Source organism: Podarcis vaucheri (genome assembly GCF_965113315.1).
Source record: "Podarcis vaucheri genome assembly, chromosome: 6".
In the NCBI taxonomy this organism is placed as follows: Eukaryota; Metazoa; Chordata; class Lepidosauria; order Squamata; family Lacertidae; genus Podarcis; species Podarcis vaucheri.
The window spans coordinates 55858978-55879512 of record NC_138764.1 but is presented as its reverse complement, the minus strand read 5'-3'; the positions used below and the strand labels follow the sequence as shown (position 1 = coordinate 55879512).

General features: G+C 44.9%; 1 protein-coding gene across 6 annotated transcripts in view; it reads right to left on the bottom strand.

Moving 5' to 3' along the window:
• Nucleotides 1-20535, bottom strand: part of ERI3 (ERI1 exoribonuclease family member 3) — a 208430-nt gene that overhangs the window by 139101 nt on the left and 48794 nt on the right. For all 6 annotated transcript variants that reach the window (XM_082228907.1, XM_082228908.1, XM_082228909.1 and 3 more), the window contains 2 exons: nucleotides 10498-10557; nucleotides 8173-8264 (listed from right to left, as the gene is read on the bottom strand). In XM_082228907.1, the coding sequence (XP_082085033.1) occupies nucleotides 8173-8264; nucleotides 10498-10557 (152 nt within the window). The remainder of the gene's footprint in view (nucleotides 1-8172; nucleotides 8265-10497; nucleotides 10558-20535) is intronic.

Sequence of the window (20535 nt, the reverse complement as noted above, 5' to 3'; positions counted from 1 at the left end):
AGCAACCACAAAAAAATCCAGAACAGATTTAACAGATGCATGGGGAGAGGAGGGAGGGAAATTTACGCTGTGCAAACAAACATCCTTGCACTAATGGAACTAACTACTGTGTTGGCTACCACTAATATTCTGTCGGTTTTAACTCTAATGGGGAAGTAATGGCCTAAATTTTATAAAGATTTAATTCTGCAATGTTGCATGTTGGTAATTGGTTGTGAGCCACTTTGTGAAGAAAAATTCTCCAAAAAAGTGGGGTATAATTTTTTTAAATAAAAGCAATAGCCAGATGAAGCAGAATTCAGTACATACACAGTACACACATAGGTCTTCTACTTGTTTATTCCAGAGCATATTATGCTGACAGCAATTTTTATGGTGAAGCATGTGATGTAGCAGCATAGGTATTATATGTACTTGGAAAAAGAAGCCAAGGATCCGCACTTAACCATGGTTTCCCATTCATGTGTGAACTGAAACAATGCTTAATGATTTCAAGACAAGCAACTTTGAACTATGGCTTAATATCCTGGCTTGTTTTGAAGCCACTAACCATACTTTCCAGATTCACACATATTGGGGAGCTATGATTAAGTAAGGAATCTTGTTCTGTTGTTTGCGTGAAGGGAGGAGCTAAAGGGCAGAAAAGGGACTGCCTGCAGCAGTTGCCTACTGCTCATGCATATCTTAACTCTTAAAAAGAGAGAATACTTGGCTTAATATCATGTGAAAAGTGGTCTATCTGCTAAGATTCTTAAGAGGGTTGTGAATTCTGCATTTGCATGGCTTGATTGCAGAATACACATAATCCTGCCCTTAATTTGCCATTATCAGTTGTGAGATCTGACAAATTCTCCAGGCAGAAATTTTAACTGCTTGGCATTATTCAAAGCAACTTATTTGTGTGACTGGTTAGGTTTGTGTTGTTATTTTTAGGATGTAAATTTCTTGATTCAGGAGCAAAATCGTTCACTCAACGAATACAGGGCAATAAGCACAATAGCACTATTCCTAAAAAGTCACACATCCACCAGTATTAGCATCTTGGGAAGCAGTCTCTCACACTAGAAGATATTAGAACTGTGCATGAGTCGACAGTATTAACAGTGAGGTCCAGTGTAGCATGAGCAAATGCAACATGATATCTCCTTCTCCTCCAATCTGTAGCATGTTGCACACCTCCAAAATCTCCAGAACAGATTTTGGAGTCACAGGTGGAGACTGGAAGGTGAAAGAAAGAAAATTCCTGCTGCACACATGGATTTCACCAAGCAGGTGGATCTTACTGGGTGCCGCCATAATACTGGACTTCAGTTAACTTAAACCTAGAACATGGTTGGTAACTTAAGACCTTGGATATATGAAAGTCAAGTGGTTTATTCTCTGAGCTAGTAATAGAGAGCTTCTGCCCTTTCCATTGTTCTTGATATATTCTGAACGTGGCATCGCCAACTCTTCTTGTAAAACTTGGAAAAGGGAAAATTAAAAACAGTAAAATCAAATTAAGCAATGATATAATTCACTGCTAAGGATTCACTAATGTGCATCCCAAGAAATGCACCAAGAGCTATAAATGTTTCTAGTATGTTTTATCACCATATTAGAAAGCAAGCATTTGCTTTTTAACCACTTACTTATCAAAATAAAAACTTCTGAGCAAGTAGTTTCCTGGAGAGAAATGAATTAGTCAAGTCTTTCCTGCCATGGAAATAATCAGATACGCATTTTCATGTCTTAGAAATTTAGCTTTTGCAGGTGGGACTTATTCTGCTTCTCATCCTCAGCCCCAAACAGTACTTAATAGTCTGTTTGGATCAAACTAAAGGTCCATCCATCCCATCATACTCTTTTCCATAGTGGTCATTGAGATGCTTTGGGAAAGCCCACTAGAAGCAGAGCGTGAAGGCAACAGTAACAAGTAGGTTCCATTGAACTATCATGGCTAATAGGCATTACAGACACATTTGCCAAATCACCCTTTGAAGTCAGTCAAGCCAGTGGCAATAATGACATCTTCTGTCAGACAGAAGATGGATCTCTAGTCTGACCCAGCTTGGCAACTATTATACTAAGTTATCTTGGGTGCTACTCCAAGTCAGCACAAAAGTGAAGTTCCTTCATGATATAAATGGGGTGCAGTATGACAGCCTGTTCCTTGTATATGTGGAGGACCTTCTCAGGGATGCCTACTATTTTTATATTATATGCAGGATGTGAATAAGAGCAGAATGAACAGGGTGGAGATCAAGCCTCTATATCTGCTTCAAGAAAATCAGACAAGGTTGAAATATCTATGCTCTACTTCTGGTTCTCCTGGATGGTAATGATGAAGCTAGACAGGCTGAATAATCCAGGATATAGCACAATGCATCAATATAATGATATAGCAGACAGGAAAGAATGACTCACCAGGTGCTGGTTTGCTTTGAGGAGAGAGAAAAAGAATACAATGCCATCCCACCATACTGTTGGAACGGGGAGATTTTCCAGAGATACAGGACAGAACAGGGGGGCTTACTCAGAGGGAAGCCTGGTGTGAATAAGCCTGAGGTAGTTCCCTTATCTGGCCCCTCCAAGGAAGCAAGACCCAGTGGTTTGTAACAAAAAATACACCATTCACTGCTCATAACAAACAATACACATCACAGTTTGCTATAAATCCCACGCTACACTGGTTTCCAAGAATGAGCTGCTTACCCCAAGTCCAAGCTTTGCCTTGCAGTTTCACATTCTCAAGTAGCTCCTTGGAATCCCCTTCCCACAGCACTTGTTCTCAGGCCTAAGGTCCCATAAGCTTAACAAGGCTGAATCTCCACTCACACATTTCAGCCTGGCAGGTCTGGCGCCTCTTATCTCGAGCTTCAGGTAGTTTCTTTTTAATTAATAGCATTTCTGTATCGGTGGAGGAAACTCTAACACCCAGAATGAATGGCCCTCTCTCATTAGATCCACTGCTGTCATGATGTATTCAAGCTGTGGAGGAGAATTCATTTCCTCTCAGGTGCATGGACTTTTCTTTTCCTTAGTGGGGGGAGGTTTTTAGAATGAGTGACGGTATTTGCCAAACCTGACATGAGACTACGTTGATGTGAAATGCCTTTGTCAGGACAACCCTTCAGAAAGGTGATGTTCCCACTCAGGGGCTTTTTCCTCGTTAAAGAAATTGCATCTTAACAAGGAAAGGGGCTAGTAAGCACGAGGAGAACAGCTGTCTTCCTTTTGCCAATCCGATTCCTGCTGATCAGTGGGGGCTGGGAGTCGGGAAATCCACCCATGCACATGTTGGGTACAGAATCAGCACCTGGTTTCTGACCCCAGGGTTACAATGAGCCTTCTGGGCAACAACTCACCACGTATTACAAACAGGTCCATGATACTATTCTGACCTAAGCTCATCACTACTGGATATTCACTTATGCCTAGCTGCTGTCAACATCTAATGAAGAACCCTGGAACCCTGAAGCTAAACAAAATAATGTGACAGTATGCCAGCTACGAATCTACTGGAACAGAAACAGCCTTGTTTCAGTTATCCATTACCTGGTAACTTCCTGTATGGACTACTGCAATGCACTGGGTATGGGGCTGCATTTGAAAATGGTTTGGAAACTCCAGAATATGACCATGAGACTGCTAACTGGGACCAGATGATATGAGCACATGAAGCCAGTACTTCAATGCCTTCACTGGTTCCGTTTCCAGGAGGAGTTAAACAAGTATTGGTGTTTACTTTTAGGGCCTTTCAAAGCTTAGAACAAAGATACTGAAGAACCCTTTCCCCCCCATTCCTACACATACCTACCTAACACTTCAGATTTTCTTCAAGTCCATCTTCATGTGCCCCTACCAGGTGAGGTGCAGGATGTGGCCCCTCAGATGCTGCTGAACTACAACTCACATTCTTCCTATCAGCCATGCTTGCTGGGGCCTTTAGGAACTATACTTCAGCAATATATGAAGGGTCACAGGTTAGCACCCCTACTGCAACAACAAGTGATAAAACCTTAGAATTTTTTTCCTGAAACACTGAAAGAAAGAGGATGGAAAGTACTGAGAAAGAGCCACCGAATCTTATTCCAACAATGAATTGGAACTGTAAAAAAACACACATGATTGCTCCTTGTACCCATTAAGGAGAAACACAAGATAGAGAGCTCCCTCAAGTGCAGAAGATATATTTTCAGAAATATATCATTTAATTTTCCTGTTATTATCTGGAATAAAAAGATTAATACCTGTTAACCTGCCACATATTTTTGCAACTTATTTGATGCTAGTCTGGCCTTTGACTTTTAAAAAATCTGGATCTGAACCAGTATGATTCCTGAAAACTCACACACTCATCTATCATAAGCAAAACAGCTGTTTATCCTTTGCACAATAATGACATATTAGTTAGCTTCCCTCCAGTGCACTCTTAGAATATAATTGAACTTTGCTGAGGAATACATCTGAGGTATGCTGCACATCCAAGCTACTGTGCCTCTTTTGGTCCTTGAGGCAGCATATCAGCTCTTCACCAATCCCATTTGAAAAGAGATGTAGCTCAGTTCTGCTTTGCTAAATCTTATTTGGCAATGTGTCTAAACACATGCAAACTTAATTAGTTCAGGAGGGAGCCTCAGCATTCATAGTGATGGATAAAAGTAAATGGGGAAATGAGACGAGTCAGGGCTGGCAGCAAGCGCTCTCTCACTCAAGCTCAAGCCATGTTCGCCAACATGCTGCTAATCAGATGTGATGGCACTAAGGCTTCCGCAGCCCATCTCCACTGGGACAAAGTGACGGGCTGTTCATTAACAGGTAGCTGCTGAAGCCCTTACTTCCATGAAGCCGGAATCACAAAACCACAGGTTTCCCACTTGGCACCAGAAACATCCAAGGATTAGCCTCTGAAACTGTTGTGTAAAATAACATTTTAAAATAAGATAAAATGCATGGTGGGGGAGATGAGCCATTTACAACATCTTCTGAGGCTACAATGGAATGTTCTCTCCCACATGAATGAAAATGCGTGTAGAAGATACGCAAAGAATGACGTTAACAAACTCAAAAAGGATCTGTGGTGTCTCCTGCTGGCCATGAGGCCTCAAATTCACATTGCAGGAAGGAAAATCCTCATTATGTTATTTTCCCTCACAGAATCATAGAAGTGTATGATATGTTTGTCCTAGATATATTTTGTAAGGCTTCCATAATAGAATTATACACCTCAACTAGCTAGCTCTATTGCTTAGCTGTTTTAGAATGAAGTCCCTCACTCCTGCCAACCAAGTGTCCAACTTAAAATAGGCCTGCACACACTTGAACTATTGCTTCTTTTTCTGTATTTAATGATCCTGGTCTTTCTTCTCTATGCCAGCCTCTTCCACATTCTATTTGCAAACAAGCGCAAATGGACCTGATAAATCTCAGCAAAGCTAGTTCACTCAGCTTTTATGGTTTTTATGCATTTCAAGCTCTTTACCATCTTTGATGCTCATTCAAATCCTCTCCAGTTTGTTTGTATCCCCCTTAAAATGTGACAACAAAAACTAGACAAGCTGCTCCAGCTGAGCAGCACCTTCCAACCTTTTTGGAAGCATTTCCGATCATGTGATATATGAATTTGGTTAAATAACTAAATAAAAATGTGGACAGGATTCAACAAAAGAAGATTCAATACCAGGGAGTGTAAAAAGTTGACAACCAGAATATGTAACTCCAAATGCTCCAGGTAAACAACTCCAAATGATGCAGGTAAACAAGTTGAGGTACATATGTTTATTTTATTCTGGAAGCTTGGAGGCATGCACGACAACAATCTGAGATTTTTGCAATACAGACTGAAGTGATGGTGAAAGGTGGCAATGATTCTGGAGGCACACAAAGGCAAAAGAATTAAACACAAAAATGTCCTTATGCAGTACCAGAATCTAGCACTGATACAATGACAATTCCTCACCTAATCCCAAAGACACAGGCTATATAGATATGACCTAAGGGATCACTTGGCCATCTGTAGGGACACTGATACATCACATATGAGAAACTCACCTTCACCAATCAAGTGACCTTCAGACATTTTGGACTACAACTCCCCTCAGCCCCAACCAGCACAGGTGGCTGGGATTGGTGGAAATTGCAATCCAAAACATCTGGATGGCATCAGGTCAGGGAAAGCTTGACTTGCCCACAAAGGTAACTCTGTGTTGCAGATTTAGGGCCAGATGCTCTAACACCAAAACAAGATGTAGAGAAAGTTGTAGGGATAAAGAATGTATATTTAGGCCAATGAAATTCTGAATTTTCTCATACTGATGTTTTAAAGGAAATTAAGCCCTGCTAAATCTCTGCAACAATGGTGGCTCTAGACAGGGCTTCAAAGAAGGCTCAGATACAGACTGTTCTGCTAACACAAATACAAAAAAGTAATTATTTTGTCTAAAAAAGAGCAACACCATTTCTTTCCACATTGGGTCTTTTGCTGTCAGTTCAGCCCCAATTTTTCAAGTTAGCACTAGTAATCAGCCCAAGCAAGTAAGTGCTCAAGAATCCTTCTCAATGCTGAATGGAATAAGCATGGATTCTCTCCGGCAGCATGCCCTCTTATGACTTGTAGAAATTCACGTGTGATTGAAAGCCAAGCAGCACAGCTAACAAGTTGTGGATGTCAGGTTAGCACTGTATATGTCAAGTGCACAACCTTTTTCTTGTAATATAACTGGCATCACTCTGCTAGAGAGGCAAAGATCAGGTCACATGAGCCCCAGTGCTTTCTGTCTGTCCAGATATTACTGATAAACAGGGATAAGTGGCTTTTATGTACATGCACTCAATTAAGGAACATAATAACGCACTGTAGTTGAACAGATTCAAAATGGTTGTGGTGTCTCCTGCTGGCCACTAAGCCTCAAATCCTTCTTCACACTGGGTGTGAATGAGAGGACCACAAAGGAAGTACACTTTCACATGCCACATGGAGTATGCCATGGATGGCTTTAAAAGGAGGTTAGTCAAATTCATGGAGGATAAAGCTATCAAGGACTCTAAGTCTTGATGGCTATATAATGCCTACAGGATCAGAGGCAGAATACAGAACACAAGTTGCTGAGGAACAGGAGCAGGGGGAGGACCCTTGCTTTCATGTCCATGAGTTTCTGCTTGACTATGGTAGAAAACAGGAAGCTCAGCTAGATTGGCTTTTGGTCTGATCCTGCAAGGCTCTTATTATGTTCTTAACCCCTTTACATCAGTATAATGCCAGGCACCTTGTGTAGTTCAATAATACAAAATTGTGGCAGACCAAGTCAGGGAGTTACAAAGACATGGAGCTGTATCAGTTCCTCCACTATTAAGTTGTATTGCAGTTGACTGAAATGAACTGCTGTAGCTGATTTTCTATAGAAGGTGTCTAGGAAAAGAGAGCTCTTGGCTAATAAGGCCCCAAACAATGCAGATTAAAATATATGTCAACATCACAACTATTGTTTTAATTTAATTTTGATGTACAGAAGCTGATATCTTTCAGTATGAAAGTAGAGAAAGGCCATCCCCTTTTAAACCTACTGACAGTCTTATTGGGGGGGGATAAAAATGAACCCTATACATTCATCTTTTCTCAAGCAAGAAATACAATGTTCCTTCCTCTTCAAGTTAGTCATCATTTCTGAAAGAAAGGATCTTCAAACAGACAGTAATGTGGTTCAAGTTCAAGAAAAAATGCACCTGCCATTATCCTGCACTCCGTCTGTTTACAATATAGACTATTTAGACAGGGGGAAAATGCTGAGATGCAGGAATGCATCAAAGCATGCAACTTCTAGGGATACATGGGGACCTCAGCATCTCGTGTATCTGACCAAGGAAATGATGGGTGCCACCTTTACTCCCAAATGTGGCATGCTCCATAATGTCCCCTCCGAGATGGCTAAGTGCTGGCACAGAGGCAGAGGGAGAGGGTGACAGGCATGATATGACCATCACTAGACATGTATCAGTACCACACCATTTGAAGATATTTTACTTCCAAAGGGGGTGTGCTACCTAGAAAGTTAAAATACAGGAGAAATGGTAGCACACACTTCCCTTCTCCAAAATAAGGAAGACACATGAAAATCCTAGCGCAGGAGGAAATATTGAGAAGCGGCAAGAGTGCTCATAGCATGAATGCATAATCCTCCATCCCATACTCACATTACTTTCAAGTCCCAGTCTCCACAGGTTACAAAAATCGACTTGACGCTGGGATCCAAGAGGCCTTCCTTTGCCATCCACTCATCGACCCTCTGAAAGAAACAGATGAGCTTTCTGAGACATGGAAAAGAGACACAACAGTTAAATGCTGATAAGCCTCACAATCACAAGAGAAGAAAATTGTGATCTTATCCGACACGGCTGTCCCCCCTCCCATCTCATTCTGTTCCCCTCCTCATCTCTATGAAAGTATGCTTGGACCTTTGAAGATTTCTGATAGGAGACATCAAGCGGCCAGAGAAGGGGTGATCTTATCAGGAATCACAACACTTCTGCTTACAGAATGGCCGTCACATTTTAATATTACTTGGCCATTTCCTGTGTGTCTTGAATAGCCTTCCCCACGCCATAAAACAGATAGCTTGTTAAATCAAGAGTTACAAAAGGTCCTTTTTCAACATACCTAAGCAATTGCTTACAGAATCATGTTTGGATCTGAACAAGCTGGACTTTAACCAAGGAGACCCATCAAGCAATCAAATGTGGAATAGCGGAGTACAAAAATAAGCTTCCTATCCAAATCAGTAGGGAGTGAGAAAGCCTTGCAAATAAATAACCTTGTAAACACAATTATTCCACTGTTTTATTATTCTAACAAATATCAACTTATTCTCTGTAATAGACAGGTGTAAGGACACATTTTCCTCTTTCCAGAAGCAGAAAAGTGGTACAAGAATATGAAACAAGGACAGCAGATAGGGCACAGGGATCAAAAGGGGCCGACAACATGGGAACAGGCTATATAGTAGGAGCACTGGAAAGACACAAGGAACCATGCAGGGCAATAAAATAACAGGTACTTTCACTATATTGTTTTCTGTGTCTGCTTAAAAAAACCTGTGTTTCATTATGCTCAGACAAATTTAATTTTAACATGCAATTTTAACAGGTGATTTTAGTATGCATAATTGTTTTAAAATTACTGATTTTAGTTTACATTTTGTAATGTAGCTTGTTTTTAATGTCTGTCTCTTGTTAATAACTTGGAGGTATTTTGCTTGAGTGGTGTACAAATTTCATTAAATGAATGAATACCAAAAAAAAAAAAAAAGACCCCAGGCACATTCTTGACACCTCCAGATACAGGTAGCAAAGACTCCTGTCTGAAACCCTGTAGAGCCACTGCCAGTCATTTTAGGCAATAGTGATCTAGATTGTCCAGCAGTCTGACTAAATATAGGATAGATTCTCATGTTCTTAGCAGGGCGTATCAACCCTTTGCTGGAGCTGCAATTCTTCAAGTGCCAACGTTACTCAGTAGCTCCACCCTTCTGGATGGAATTGTAAAATATAATTGTTTCATACTGAGCACCCTATGCAAATTTCTTCACTTGTCTTATATTGAATGGGCCTTCAGGGTCTCGCTGGTGGCCCTAACCACAGGAAGGAGACCCAAAGAGTAGTAAACTATGAAGGTTCATTCCACCTGTCAGGGGAAGTTTTTGAGCAAAGAGCAGAAGAAAAGCCTCCTAATCCGGGCCAGCTGAGGCTGCTTCTAATGCAGTCAGGAGGAAGACTCACAACTGAATAGCATCCAGGGATTCATAGCTGTCCCTTTTCGCCTCACTCAGGCAATTTCAAGCTACCCCTGAAGCAAGAGAGCACAACTTTAACCTCTAATCAGATTTCCTTACACTAGCTGTGGTTAGAATTGTTTTGATTAAGAACCATTAGGCACAAATCCTGATGGGAGCAACACATTGAGCTGCAGTCAGAATAGGCTCTCCCTCCTGGAGGACTCCATCCATAGATGCCAAACAACAAAAGCTATTGATTGTAAAAGTACTTTCAGCTAATTAAGCCTTAAATGCGGCAGGAATTCAACATTAAGCAGATGGCACTATTAAGATTATCTCCTGCATTCAGGACCCTCACAGACAAGATTTCATGGGCCCTATTCTTTCTGTTTATTACTGAGTATTTAAGTAGATATGTCCATTAATTTATCATCTTTCATGCAGTTGTCTTAATGCAACATTGCTGACCCCTGAAGACCGTCTCCTGTAAGAGAGTCCCCCCAACACACACCTCCCCTCATGACTTCTGGCAGGAGTCTGGACATGCTGTCAGTACCTTTGACAAGAACAGCTGGAAATGACAGATCAATGGTTCAATATTCTCAACAGCATGTCACTGATGTGACAGCAAATGTTATTCTAATGAAGCTGTAATCATAGTCAAATTACGTGGTTCAATACACAGGAAGAGGAAGGGGGAAGGGAAAGGAGGTGTCAGAGGTCAGGAACTAAAGGTTATTAGGCTTACCTCAAGCACTTGCTGGAGACTGGGCTGTCCATCCACCATGGCTTGAATAATTCCAGTCAGCTGAAACAAAGGAAATGGAGAAAACAAAAACAAAGAAATCAGTGACAACACTAAAAAGAATGGATTTTTTTTCCTGCTCTTCTCATTGATACTGCAAAATACTTCTGTGCTGCATATAGATGGTACCAAAGCACTGGCATGCATAGAAATCCAGATGAGAGATCTGCCCAAAGCAAGGAAGAATACTGTTCTAAGCTTCACACTCAGCTAAGTTTGAGATTTTAAAGGGAAATAGCTTATTGGAGACCCAAACACAACAGTTATCCCAGTTATAACAGGAACGGTCTTTGGTTAGAACAGCATTTTCTCTCAGCTGAGATTTATTTGAGGCCTGTATCTTCCTCTTGCAGGCTGGGGCTCCGGCTCACCAGTTTGATCTATCAAAATTCATAGAACTAAAATTATTCCTTGCCCAGGCACAATCAATCTTTCCCACATCTCTTCTCTTCCTGTGTACAATAATTTAGCTAATAGAGCTGACATATTCATGGGGATGAGTCAGAAGGATCCTCCTCTTTCAATTCAAGGTGTTGGACTAGTTGACATCCATGCTTCCTTTCCAGAGCCACACTTCAGTGATTCTATGAACCTGTTCAAGATGTATGTTCAGTGTCCTCCTCAATGTACCAACTGCTAAATGCAGTTGGTGGATGAGAGAGAGCCTTTTCAGCTGTGGCATCGAAACTGTGGAACAGATCCACATGCATGTTTATGCACTCTCTCAGCCTCAAACTGTGATTCTGAGCAAGTCAGTGTCTCTTACTTACACTCTAGTTTGCTTCTCATACGGTAGGGCAGGGGTTTTCAAGCTTTTTGAGTCCATGGCTCCCTTGACCAAGTACATTCTTTCCGCAGCACCCCTGTGGGGCTCATGAGCCAAGTTATGTCACCCCTTGCCTGCAGAGCTGGCAGCTTCTCACCCTTTTTCGAACACCCTCCCTTGTGGTGTGTTCCCTTAGCCTCCTCCCCTCTCCCCTCTCCTTGGGAGTCCTAGGGGCAGCCACAGCTGCCATGCCTGGTCTCTGAGCTGCCCCCTCTGCCCCAAAGAGAGGTGCCTCCTCACACTGCCCCACAGGGGCCTGGGAAGCACCCCCTCGCCACCCCCAGAGGCACCATTCGCCTGCGGAGCTTGTAGCCAGGGCTGCTGCAACAAACAGCTGTGCAAGCCTTTGGAAGGCAGAGATACAAGAGGGCATCACAGGAGGGAGGGAGGGAGGGAAGGAAGGAAAGAGGGACAGAAGCCAGTGTTGCCCACGGCACCCCTGACTATCATTCAGGGCACCCCAGGGTGCCACAGCACACTGGTTGAAAACTGCTGCTTTAGGGAATGGAAGAGAAGAGGCGACAGCCTTGCTGTTTGTCACAGAAGAACTGTTGTCATGTAATGATACAATGATATCGGGACCAACAGTGCTATATGAATACTTTCTCCGGAGTATCAAATATTTACCTTAGGGGAGCCCTGCAGTTGGTGCTCTAGTTTAATAGAATAAGTAAAACGCCTGCCTTTTTAGTGTGCAAGTTTTTTCAGTGCCATTCCTACTGCATCCCTTATTTACATTTTACAGTCCAAGATGTCTTCGGACACTCCCGTACACTAGTGATTAACACAAGAGAAAAGGACCATAAATAGATAAATAAAATAAACCTCTCCGGAAAAGCGAGATGCTCAAGGCATCAGTGGTGCTCCTTTCCTGGGAATGGAGGAATAAGTATCAAAACATTATCAGACAAGACTACAAAGCTATCTTTCCAATTTTATAGACATTTGCAAATTTAATTTGAGAAGAATACTTTGCATTTTTAAAAAGCGCAAAGACATCATTCTCAGTACTCTTCTTATACTTACACTGTTATTTCAAGAAGATCACCCATGGGTCTACATTAAGCCTGAAGCAAATAAGTTTCATAGTTAAGACAGAAACATAGGGTTGTGTTCAATGCTGCTGTTCCACTTGCACAGCAGACTTCCACTTATGCAAGGAAACTTCCCCCTCCTCTCCCTTGCAGCCCCCCACCACCTCAAAATCTGCTCCAGAAGGTCGGAGGGCCTTCGCAAGCTGATTTTGGGAGTGCACAAGGAGAGGCATGGAAGGGGAAGTCCTGCTGTTCACTTGCAGAGTATTGACTACAACTCAGTAACTCTATAGCAGTGATAGCCTAGAGTGAAAGGGTGGGGTGATCATTTTGCTTAACAAAATACACCAAACTGATGACAAAAACACAGAGGTTAGTTAGTCCCAGGCCTCTGTTCTGATACAGGAAACCCTAATCCTTATGTACCATTGGGAGATGCTTAATAATAAAAACTCCATACACAAACCCTTCACAACTTCCCTCCCCACATCCCACCAGGGTGATCTACCACCATGTGCCCTGTGGGAAGGATTCCAGGAGTAGAAGGAAGGCTGCTGCAGCTGGACTATTTCCTTCCCACAGGATCCTGATGGGTTTTTAATAGTATTGTTTATTGTATTTTTAAAGTATGTAATTGAATGTTACTTGTAAGCAGCCTTGGTAGGATTTAGATCTCAAAAGGGAAAATATAAATAATTTAAATAAATAACACTAAATTTGACACTTTTTAGTAGATTTATAATGGAGAAATTTCTTTCTATAACCAAATCTATTTAGCAAGCAGCTTTATTGTGAAAGGCAGATAATAACCTACACCCCACAAAAGCCAGATTGTCACTGAACCTCTATTCTAAGAATTAAGCAAAGGCCAGACTTGAATTTGTATTTCTTTTTTGCTATAAAACATCTGTTTCCCTCTTATAGTGCACAACATTCTTCTCTATCCCCATTCATTATTTTTGGTTTAATGCAACTAAATGTAAAGTGGTTTGAGTCTATAGTGGGGATACATAAGGCAAGTGAACTGGTCAGTCTTTAGGATGGGGAACCTGTGGTCCACCCAATATTGTTGGCCTCCATCAGCCCCAGCCAGCACTTTCAATCCTGTTTCCCAAATGAAACCAAGCCCAGGTACATGAAACTTCATTTTGATTCTCCCTCTTCTATTGCCTCTCCCACAACCACAAGGCAGTTCTCAAATATTCAAAATTTAGACTGTAGCCTCCTCAGGGACGTGTGTCTTGCCATTTCTTTATGTTGTAAGTGCCACTGGTGGTGCTATACAAATAATAAATAATATTAGATAGAAAACATGGTGCAGCACCAGCAAGCAAGATTCCACGCTTGTGTTTCTTTGGCTGGCTATCATTGGAGAGTGTGTGTGTGTGTGTGTGTGTGTGTGTGTGTAAAGATTAAACTCCAATTAAACTGTAATTGAATCTAATGAATACCAAATACCTGACTAGCTGAATAAGCAGCTCATAATGGAAAATTATTTTCTTGCAGTAACATCCCTAGAATGGTAACATATACCTTTTAGGGGAAATTTTTAATTTTCAGAATGCAACGTTCCTCTAGGTGGACTCCTGAAGTTCATCAAGTCATTATTAGGTGGAATTTTAAGAAGAGAGGGGGTCAGAGAGGCTGCATTCTTGAAACTGTTTTAATATTAATCCATAGTTTAATTAGGTAATAGCAGCTGCCTACAGGCTTCACATACTCTTGAAAAGGAAAATAAGTGTGTATGTTAACTGTTCTATGCCTCTTTCATTCCTTTTCCGTGTTATGAGAAAAAAAAAATTCCCTAACAACTAAAAATGGACTGCAAAGAATAGAGCGTGTCAGGGAACTGACATCAGAGGAAAGGGAGGTGGTAGGGCTCCCAGAGGCTGGGAGGGAGTCAGCAGCTAAAGCAGGGACCAGCAGGGGGAGCGAGGGGTCTCTGGAGGAGGATCTCAGGAATGCTGAGAGAGACGCAGCAGCCAAGGCAGGAACTAGCAGGGGAGAGGGAGGGGTGAGAGACACGTCCAGCGAAAACAGCGGGGAGGTGTCAGAAGCAACCATAGGGAGACCCATGCTTCGCCGGAAGCTGCCACGTCGTGAGTCCAGGAGACGCGTTTCCGTTAAGGAGCTTCTTTGCTGGAAGCGCTTCCGCAGGCAGCCACTGTCAGACTCTACGAGTGACTAGAGCAGACATGTCTGAGGAGCTCTGTCACACACAGAGGTTTGTGGAGCCGCACAAACTCTGAGGGAGCACAATTTTAAGCACAAGCAGCTAATCATCCCATCACAGCAGTCTGACAGTCTTTGTACGCTGCCTGTGCAGGAGAAAGCATCATGAGCGACCCAGCCGGAGCCGGAGCCGGAGGTGGAGCTGGTCCAAGCTTGGAAGAAAGATACCGAGCATTGGAGGTCCAACTTGCGCTGCAGACGGCGAGGCTCGAGGAGAGAAGGGCTCAGGATGCAGACAAGAAGGGGAGAACCACGCAGTTCCCCAGAAAGGTACCAGGATTGGTGCAGAAGTTTGGGGGGGACCCCAAGGATTACCATGCCTTTAGGACAGAGATGCAATATGCCCTTAATGTGCAGTTTGATGAGTTCCCTGATGAGGAATCGCGAGTTGCTTTCGTAATTGGGCATCTTGAGAAGGGGGCGCGGGACTGGGTTCGACCCCTGATGGCAACGAACAATGACATCCTAAAGGACACTATGAAGTTCTTTCGTGCAATGGATATCATGTTTTCCAGCGATATTGAGGAAGGGGTGGTGCGCAGACAGCTAATGGCTTGCAAGCAGGGAAGCCGATCTGTCCGTGAGTACTGGACTGAATTTACCATGCTGATTCACAGATTGGGGTGGGATTTATCGGCGGCACCCATTCAGATGCTATTTGAAGAAGGTCTTTCTTCGGCTGTGAAAGACGAGCTGTCCCGGAGCCCCAGGACCTCTATGGATCAGCTGACCAAATCTGCGCTGACCATTGGAGCGCGCCAGGAGGCAAGAGCCTTGGAGAGGCGGGAAGGGAGAGGGGAACGTTGGAAGGAGTTCCGCATTCCAGACATTCCTGAGCCAGCTTTCCCGCCGGCAGAGCCGATGGAAGTCGGAACAGCCCGCGCGCGCGCAGTTTCAAAGCCCAGTGAGGGGGCTAAGAAGGAGGGAAAAGGGGCCCGGAAATGCTATCTCTGCCAACAGCCAGGCCACTTTGCCAGAGTCTGCCCCCAGAGGAAGGAATGGCAAGGGATGGTGGGAGCTGTTGAGGGGGGAGAGCAGGGAGAAACGGAGCAGGTAAAAGCCAACGCCTGGTTGCCACAGTCGGGGCACTGCAGCCAGGCCAAAGAGCAGTGAAAGTGCCCGTGCCAGAAGCTCCTCGACCTGCTCTAGTGATTGAAGTGTCGCTAGAGCTGCAAAATGGACACCCCCTAAAAATAAAGGCGCTGTTGGACTCAGGCAGCTCCTGCAATTTTATGAGCAAGGAGTTTGCTGCTGAACACCAGATACAGACGATCCCTTTAAGCAACCCCCTGCAGGTGACCACGATCGATGGCAGGGAACTGTTGGGAGGAGGAGTCAGCTTGCAGACCGTCCCAATGATAATGAGGGTGGCAAGACACACAGAACTGATAGCGTTTAATGTGGCCACCTTGGGAGGCGCGCCCATTATTTTGGGAATGAGCTGGCTAGCCCTACATGATCCGCTGGTGGGCTGGCATCAAAGAGTGGTTTCCTTCGGTTCAGCACATTGCTTAGAACACTGCAAGGGGGAAAAGGGTTCAGCAGAGGCCCAAGCCACCCTAGCAGGGACTGAAGTAATGGAGAAGGTGAAGGTGCCACCACAGTATGCAGATCTCAGCGACGTGTTCAGCGAGAAGGAAGCTGACCAACTACCCCCGCATAGGCCCTTTGATTGCCAGATCAATTTACTCCCTGGAGCACAGCTTCCTGTAGGCAAGTTGTATGCCATGTCAGACAGGGAAATGCAGGAGTTGCGAGAGTTCATTGACAAGAACCTGAAGAGAGGCTTCATCAGAGAGTCCAAGGCAGCGGGGGGTAGCCCAGTGTTTTTTGTGGATAAAAAGCACACGGACAAGCCGAGACTTGTATGTGATTTCAGGCGGTTAAATGCAGTGACAGAGCCGGCGGCTTTTCCTATGCCCAAGATTGATGATATTTTGACCAGGGTGCGGAAGGGAAAGATTTTTACAAAGCTGGACCTAAGGGGGGCGTACAACCTGATACGTATAAGGAAAGGGGATGAATGGAAAACCACCATGTTCACCCCTTTGGGGGCATTTGAATATCTCGTGATGCCTTTTGGATTACAAACAGGCTCCGCGTGTTTTCAATCGTTCATGAACCACGTACTGGGGCCTTTGCTCTACAAGAATTGCGTGGCCTTCCTAGATGATGTGTTGGTGTATTCGGAGAATGAGGAGCAACATGTGAGAGACGTCAGAGAAGTGTTGAGCAGGCTGCAAGCCAACAGGCTGTGGGTGAAACTGGAGAAGTGTCAGTTTCATACCAAGGAGGTGGAATTCCTGGGGTACCGCCTGTCAGACAAGGGGTTGGCCATGGACCCCGGCAAGGTTCAAGCAGTGCTGGAATGGAAAACACCCAAAACCAAGAAGGATGTGCAGAGGTTCCTAGGGTTTGGAAACTTTTATCGTAAGTTCATCCGAAACTTCGCCCACCTGACGGCGCCCATCACGGACTGTCTCAGCAGTAAAAAGAAGTTTGTTTGGACGGCGGAGGCGGAGCGAGCGTTTGAGGAACTGAAAAGGGCCTTCGCCTCTGAAGAACAACTTCTGCATGTGGATTTACAAAAAAAGCTGAGGGTCGAAACAGACGCATCTGACAGAGCCATAGGGGCGGTGCTTCTTCTGCAGCCGGGGAAGGAGGAGTCAGAGTGGCGACCGTGTGCCTTCTTTTCGCGAAAGCTGAACAAATCCGAGAGGAACTACACGGTGTACGACCGGGAACTTCTTGCTATTCATGAGGCGTTCCGGAGATGGAGGCACCTGCTAATTGGTGCACAACATAAGGTGCAAGTGTGCACGGACCATAAGAATCTAGAGTATTGGAGAACTGCGCGAGTGCTCAACCAACGGCAGTTGAGATGGGCCCAGGAGTTCTCCAAATTTAACTTTGAGATTTGTTACGTGCCAGGCCCAGAGAACGTTAGGGCGGACGCTCTCTCACGCAAACCTGAATATTTGGAGGGGGAGGGAGCACCCGAAGAGACCCATGTCATTACAGAGGACCGCTGGGTGTGTGGGGCGGCATTGGTGGGGCAAAGGGAACTGGTAGAGGGAACGGTGCAGGATGAATACGCCCAGGACAAACTCAGGGGTCTCAGGAGGGAGGGAGACAAACCCGGGGGTTTTGAGGAGAGAAACGGGGCGTTGTACTACAAGGGAGCGTTATATATACCTGAAGGGGAATTGAGGGAAAAGGTACTCAAGCAACTGCACGATAGCCCCACAGCAGGGCATTTTGGGCAACACAAAACCATGTGGCTGGTTACCAGGGAATTCTGGTGGCCCAAGGTCAGGGAAGATGTGCGGGAGTATGTGAGAGGGTGTGACCAATGCCAACGAGCCAAGGGGGAGAGGCGGGCACCGGCAGGTTTATTAGAACCACTACCCACGCCTGAAAGACCATGGGAAGCAGTGGCAATAGATTTCATGACTGATCTGCCAAGGTCCAGAGGGAAAACAGCCATCATGGTTGTGGTAGACCTGTTAACCAAGATGGCCCACTTTATAGCCTGCTCACATGCGGTCACAGCAGAAGAAACCGCTAAATTGTTTGTAGAAAATGTGTTTAGGCTGCATGGCGCCCCCTTGAGGGTGGTTTCTGACCGAGGGAAACAATTTACTTCCAGGTTCTGGAGGAAGCTCATGAGCTTACTGCATGTAGAGGTTAATTTCTCAACTGCCCGTCATCCAGAAACCAACGGGCAGGTGGAAAGAGCTAATGGTGTCCTCCAGCAATATTTGAGGTGTTATGTGAATGACAGAGAGAATGATTGGGTGGAGAAGCTGGCGTTGGCAGAATTTGCCTACAACAATGCAGAGAACGTGTCCACGGGGATGAGCCCCTTTTTGGCTAATCACGGGTGCCATCCCCGAGCCTTCCCAGGAGGGGAAGGGGAGAACTGGAGCGTTCCAGCTGCAGAACAGTTCGTTGAAGAAATGGAAGCGATCCATCGCCAGCTCCAACTTAACTTAAACAGGGCTAAGGAGGAATATAAGAGGCAGGCAGACAAAAACAGAAGGGAAGGTGAAAGCATTAGGGTGGGGGACCAGGTGTGGCTGTCCACCCAGGGGTTACCATTCAAAGGGGGTTGTAAGAAGTTAAGACCCAAAAGGCTGGGCCCATTTGAAGTCACGCAGCAGGTCAACCCAGTGGCTTTCAGACTCCGGTTACCGAACCACATGAAGCTGCACCCAGTGTTCCACAGGTCGTTGCTGTCACCGTATAAAGGGGACAGAGAAGGGAGGGTCAATCGGGGACCAGCTATGGAGGAAAAGGAACACAGCTACCATGTAACGGAGATTCTCGATTCCAGGTGGAAGGGAGATCAAGTAGAGTATTTGGTAATGTGGGAAGGGGAGCCGGAGTCGGAAAACACCTGGGTCATGGCAGAGGATGTAGATGACGAGGTTTTGATAGAAACTTTTCATCAGAGATTCCCTCGTAAACCTCAGCCAGTGGCGAGGTTCCGGAGGGAATACTTTGCCACCACCGACGAAGAAGAAGAGTTGGAGGGGTTCTCTGATTCCGAGGCGGAGGAGGATTCAGCGAGCCGGAACGAAGACCGATGGAGGGAAATGTTCGAGACGTCTGAAGATGAAGAGGATTCTTTTCGGGGTTTTAGCTCCTCACCGCCCAGAGGAGAGAGTAGGGGCGGGGGGGAAGGGGGCCCTGGAGGGGAGGTGGATGTCAGGGAACTGACATCAGAGGAAAGGGAGGTGGTAGGGCTCCCAGAGGCTGGGAGGGAGTCAGCAGCTAAAGCAGGGACCAGCAGGGGGAGCGAGGGGTCTCTGGAGGAGGATCTCAGGAATGCTGAGAGAGACGCAGCAGCCAAGGCAGGAACTAGCAGGGGAGAGGGAGGGGTGAGAGACACGTCCAGCGAAAACAGCGGGGAGGTGTCAGAAGCAACCATAGGGAGACCCATGCTTCGCCGGAAGCTGCCACGTCGTGAGTCCAGGAGACGCGTTTCTGTTAAGGAGCTTCTTTGCTGGAAGCGCTTCCGCAGGCAGCCACTGTCAGACTCTACGAGTGACTAGAGCAGACATGTCTGAGGAGCTCTGTCACACACAGAGGTTTGTGGAGCCGCACAAACTCTGAGGGAGCACAATTTTAAGCACAAGCAGCTAATCATCCCATCACAGAGCGACATGGAGCAGAATCCAAATCTATTCTGTATATGGCATGGCTGTTCTGGCAAGTCCAGTTGAGATGTCTATTACAACATGTTCCCATATTTTCTGGAATCAATTTCAGTTTATGCACCCTGATTATGTGAACAGTTTCTTGTTCTCTTGACTCCTGTCCATTCTGGTTGGTGAAAGCCAGTTGAGGTTGCGGCCCGACCAGGTAGGTCCAGGGTGTGGTGAACACATCTTTGCACAATGGAGTGGTGCCTGCTGCCCTTCAACAAGCAGTAGTGCATCCACCCATAGAGAAGCCCACTCTGTAGTCCACAGTAACTATCTCCTGGTCATGAATGCCCCCTCATGGACAAGGCAGTAGTGATAGTGGTGGTGGTACAATGGTAGGAGTTCCTGGAAGAGACAATCTATTTGAAACTGGCTCTAGGAATCCCACAAGATTCCCTCTTTCTGTTTTGTGATTACCACCAGTATGTTTCAGCTGAAAATATGAAAAAACAAATAGTTCATGCTCAGGTTTATGCTTCCCTGACCCCAAGCTAAGAAGAAAACACCTATGGCCTGCCCATCTGACTTTAATAGCAGCCAGAATTTGAGCATCTTATACCACAGGCCATTGTGGAAGAGTACAGTGTAGTATGGAAAAAAGAAACTATGTAAGTTGGTCCATGTCTTCTAGCTCCCTCTGTTGACAAAGTATTTCTGGCCCTGTGAGCTAGGTTATCTA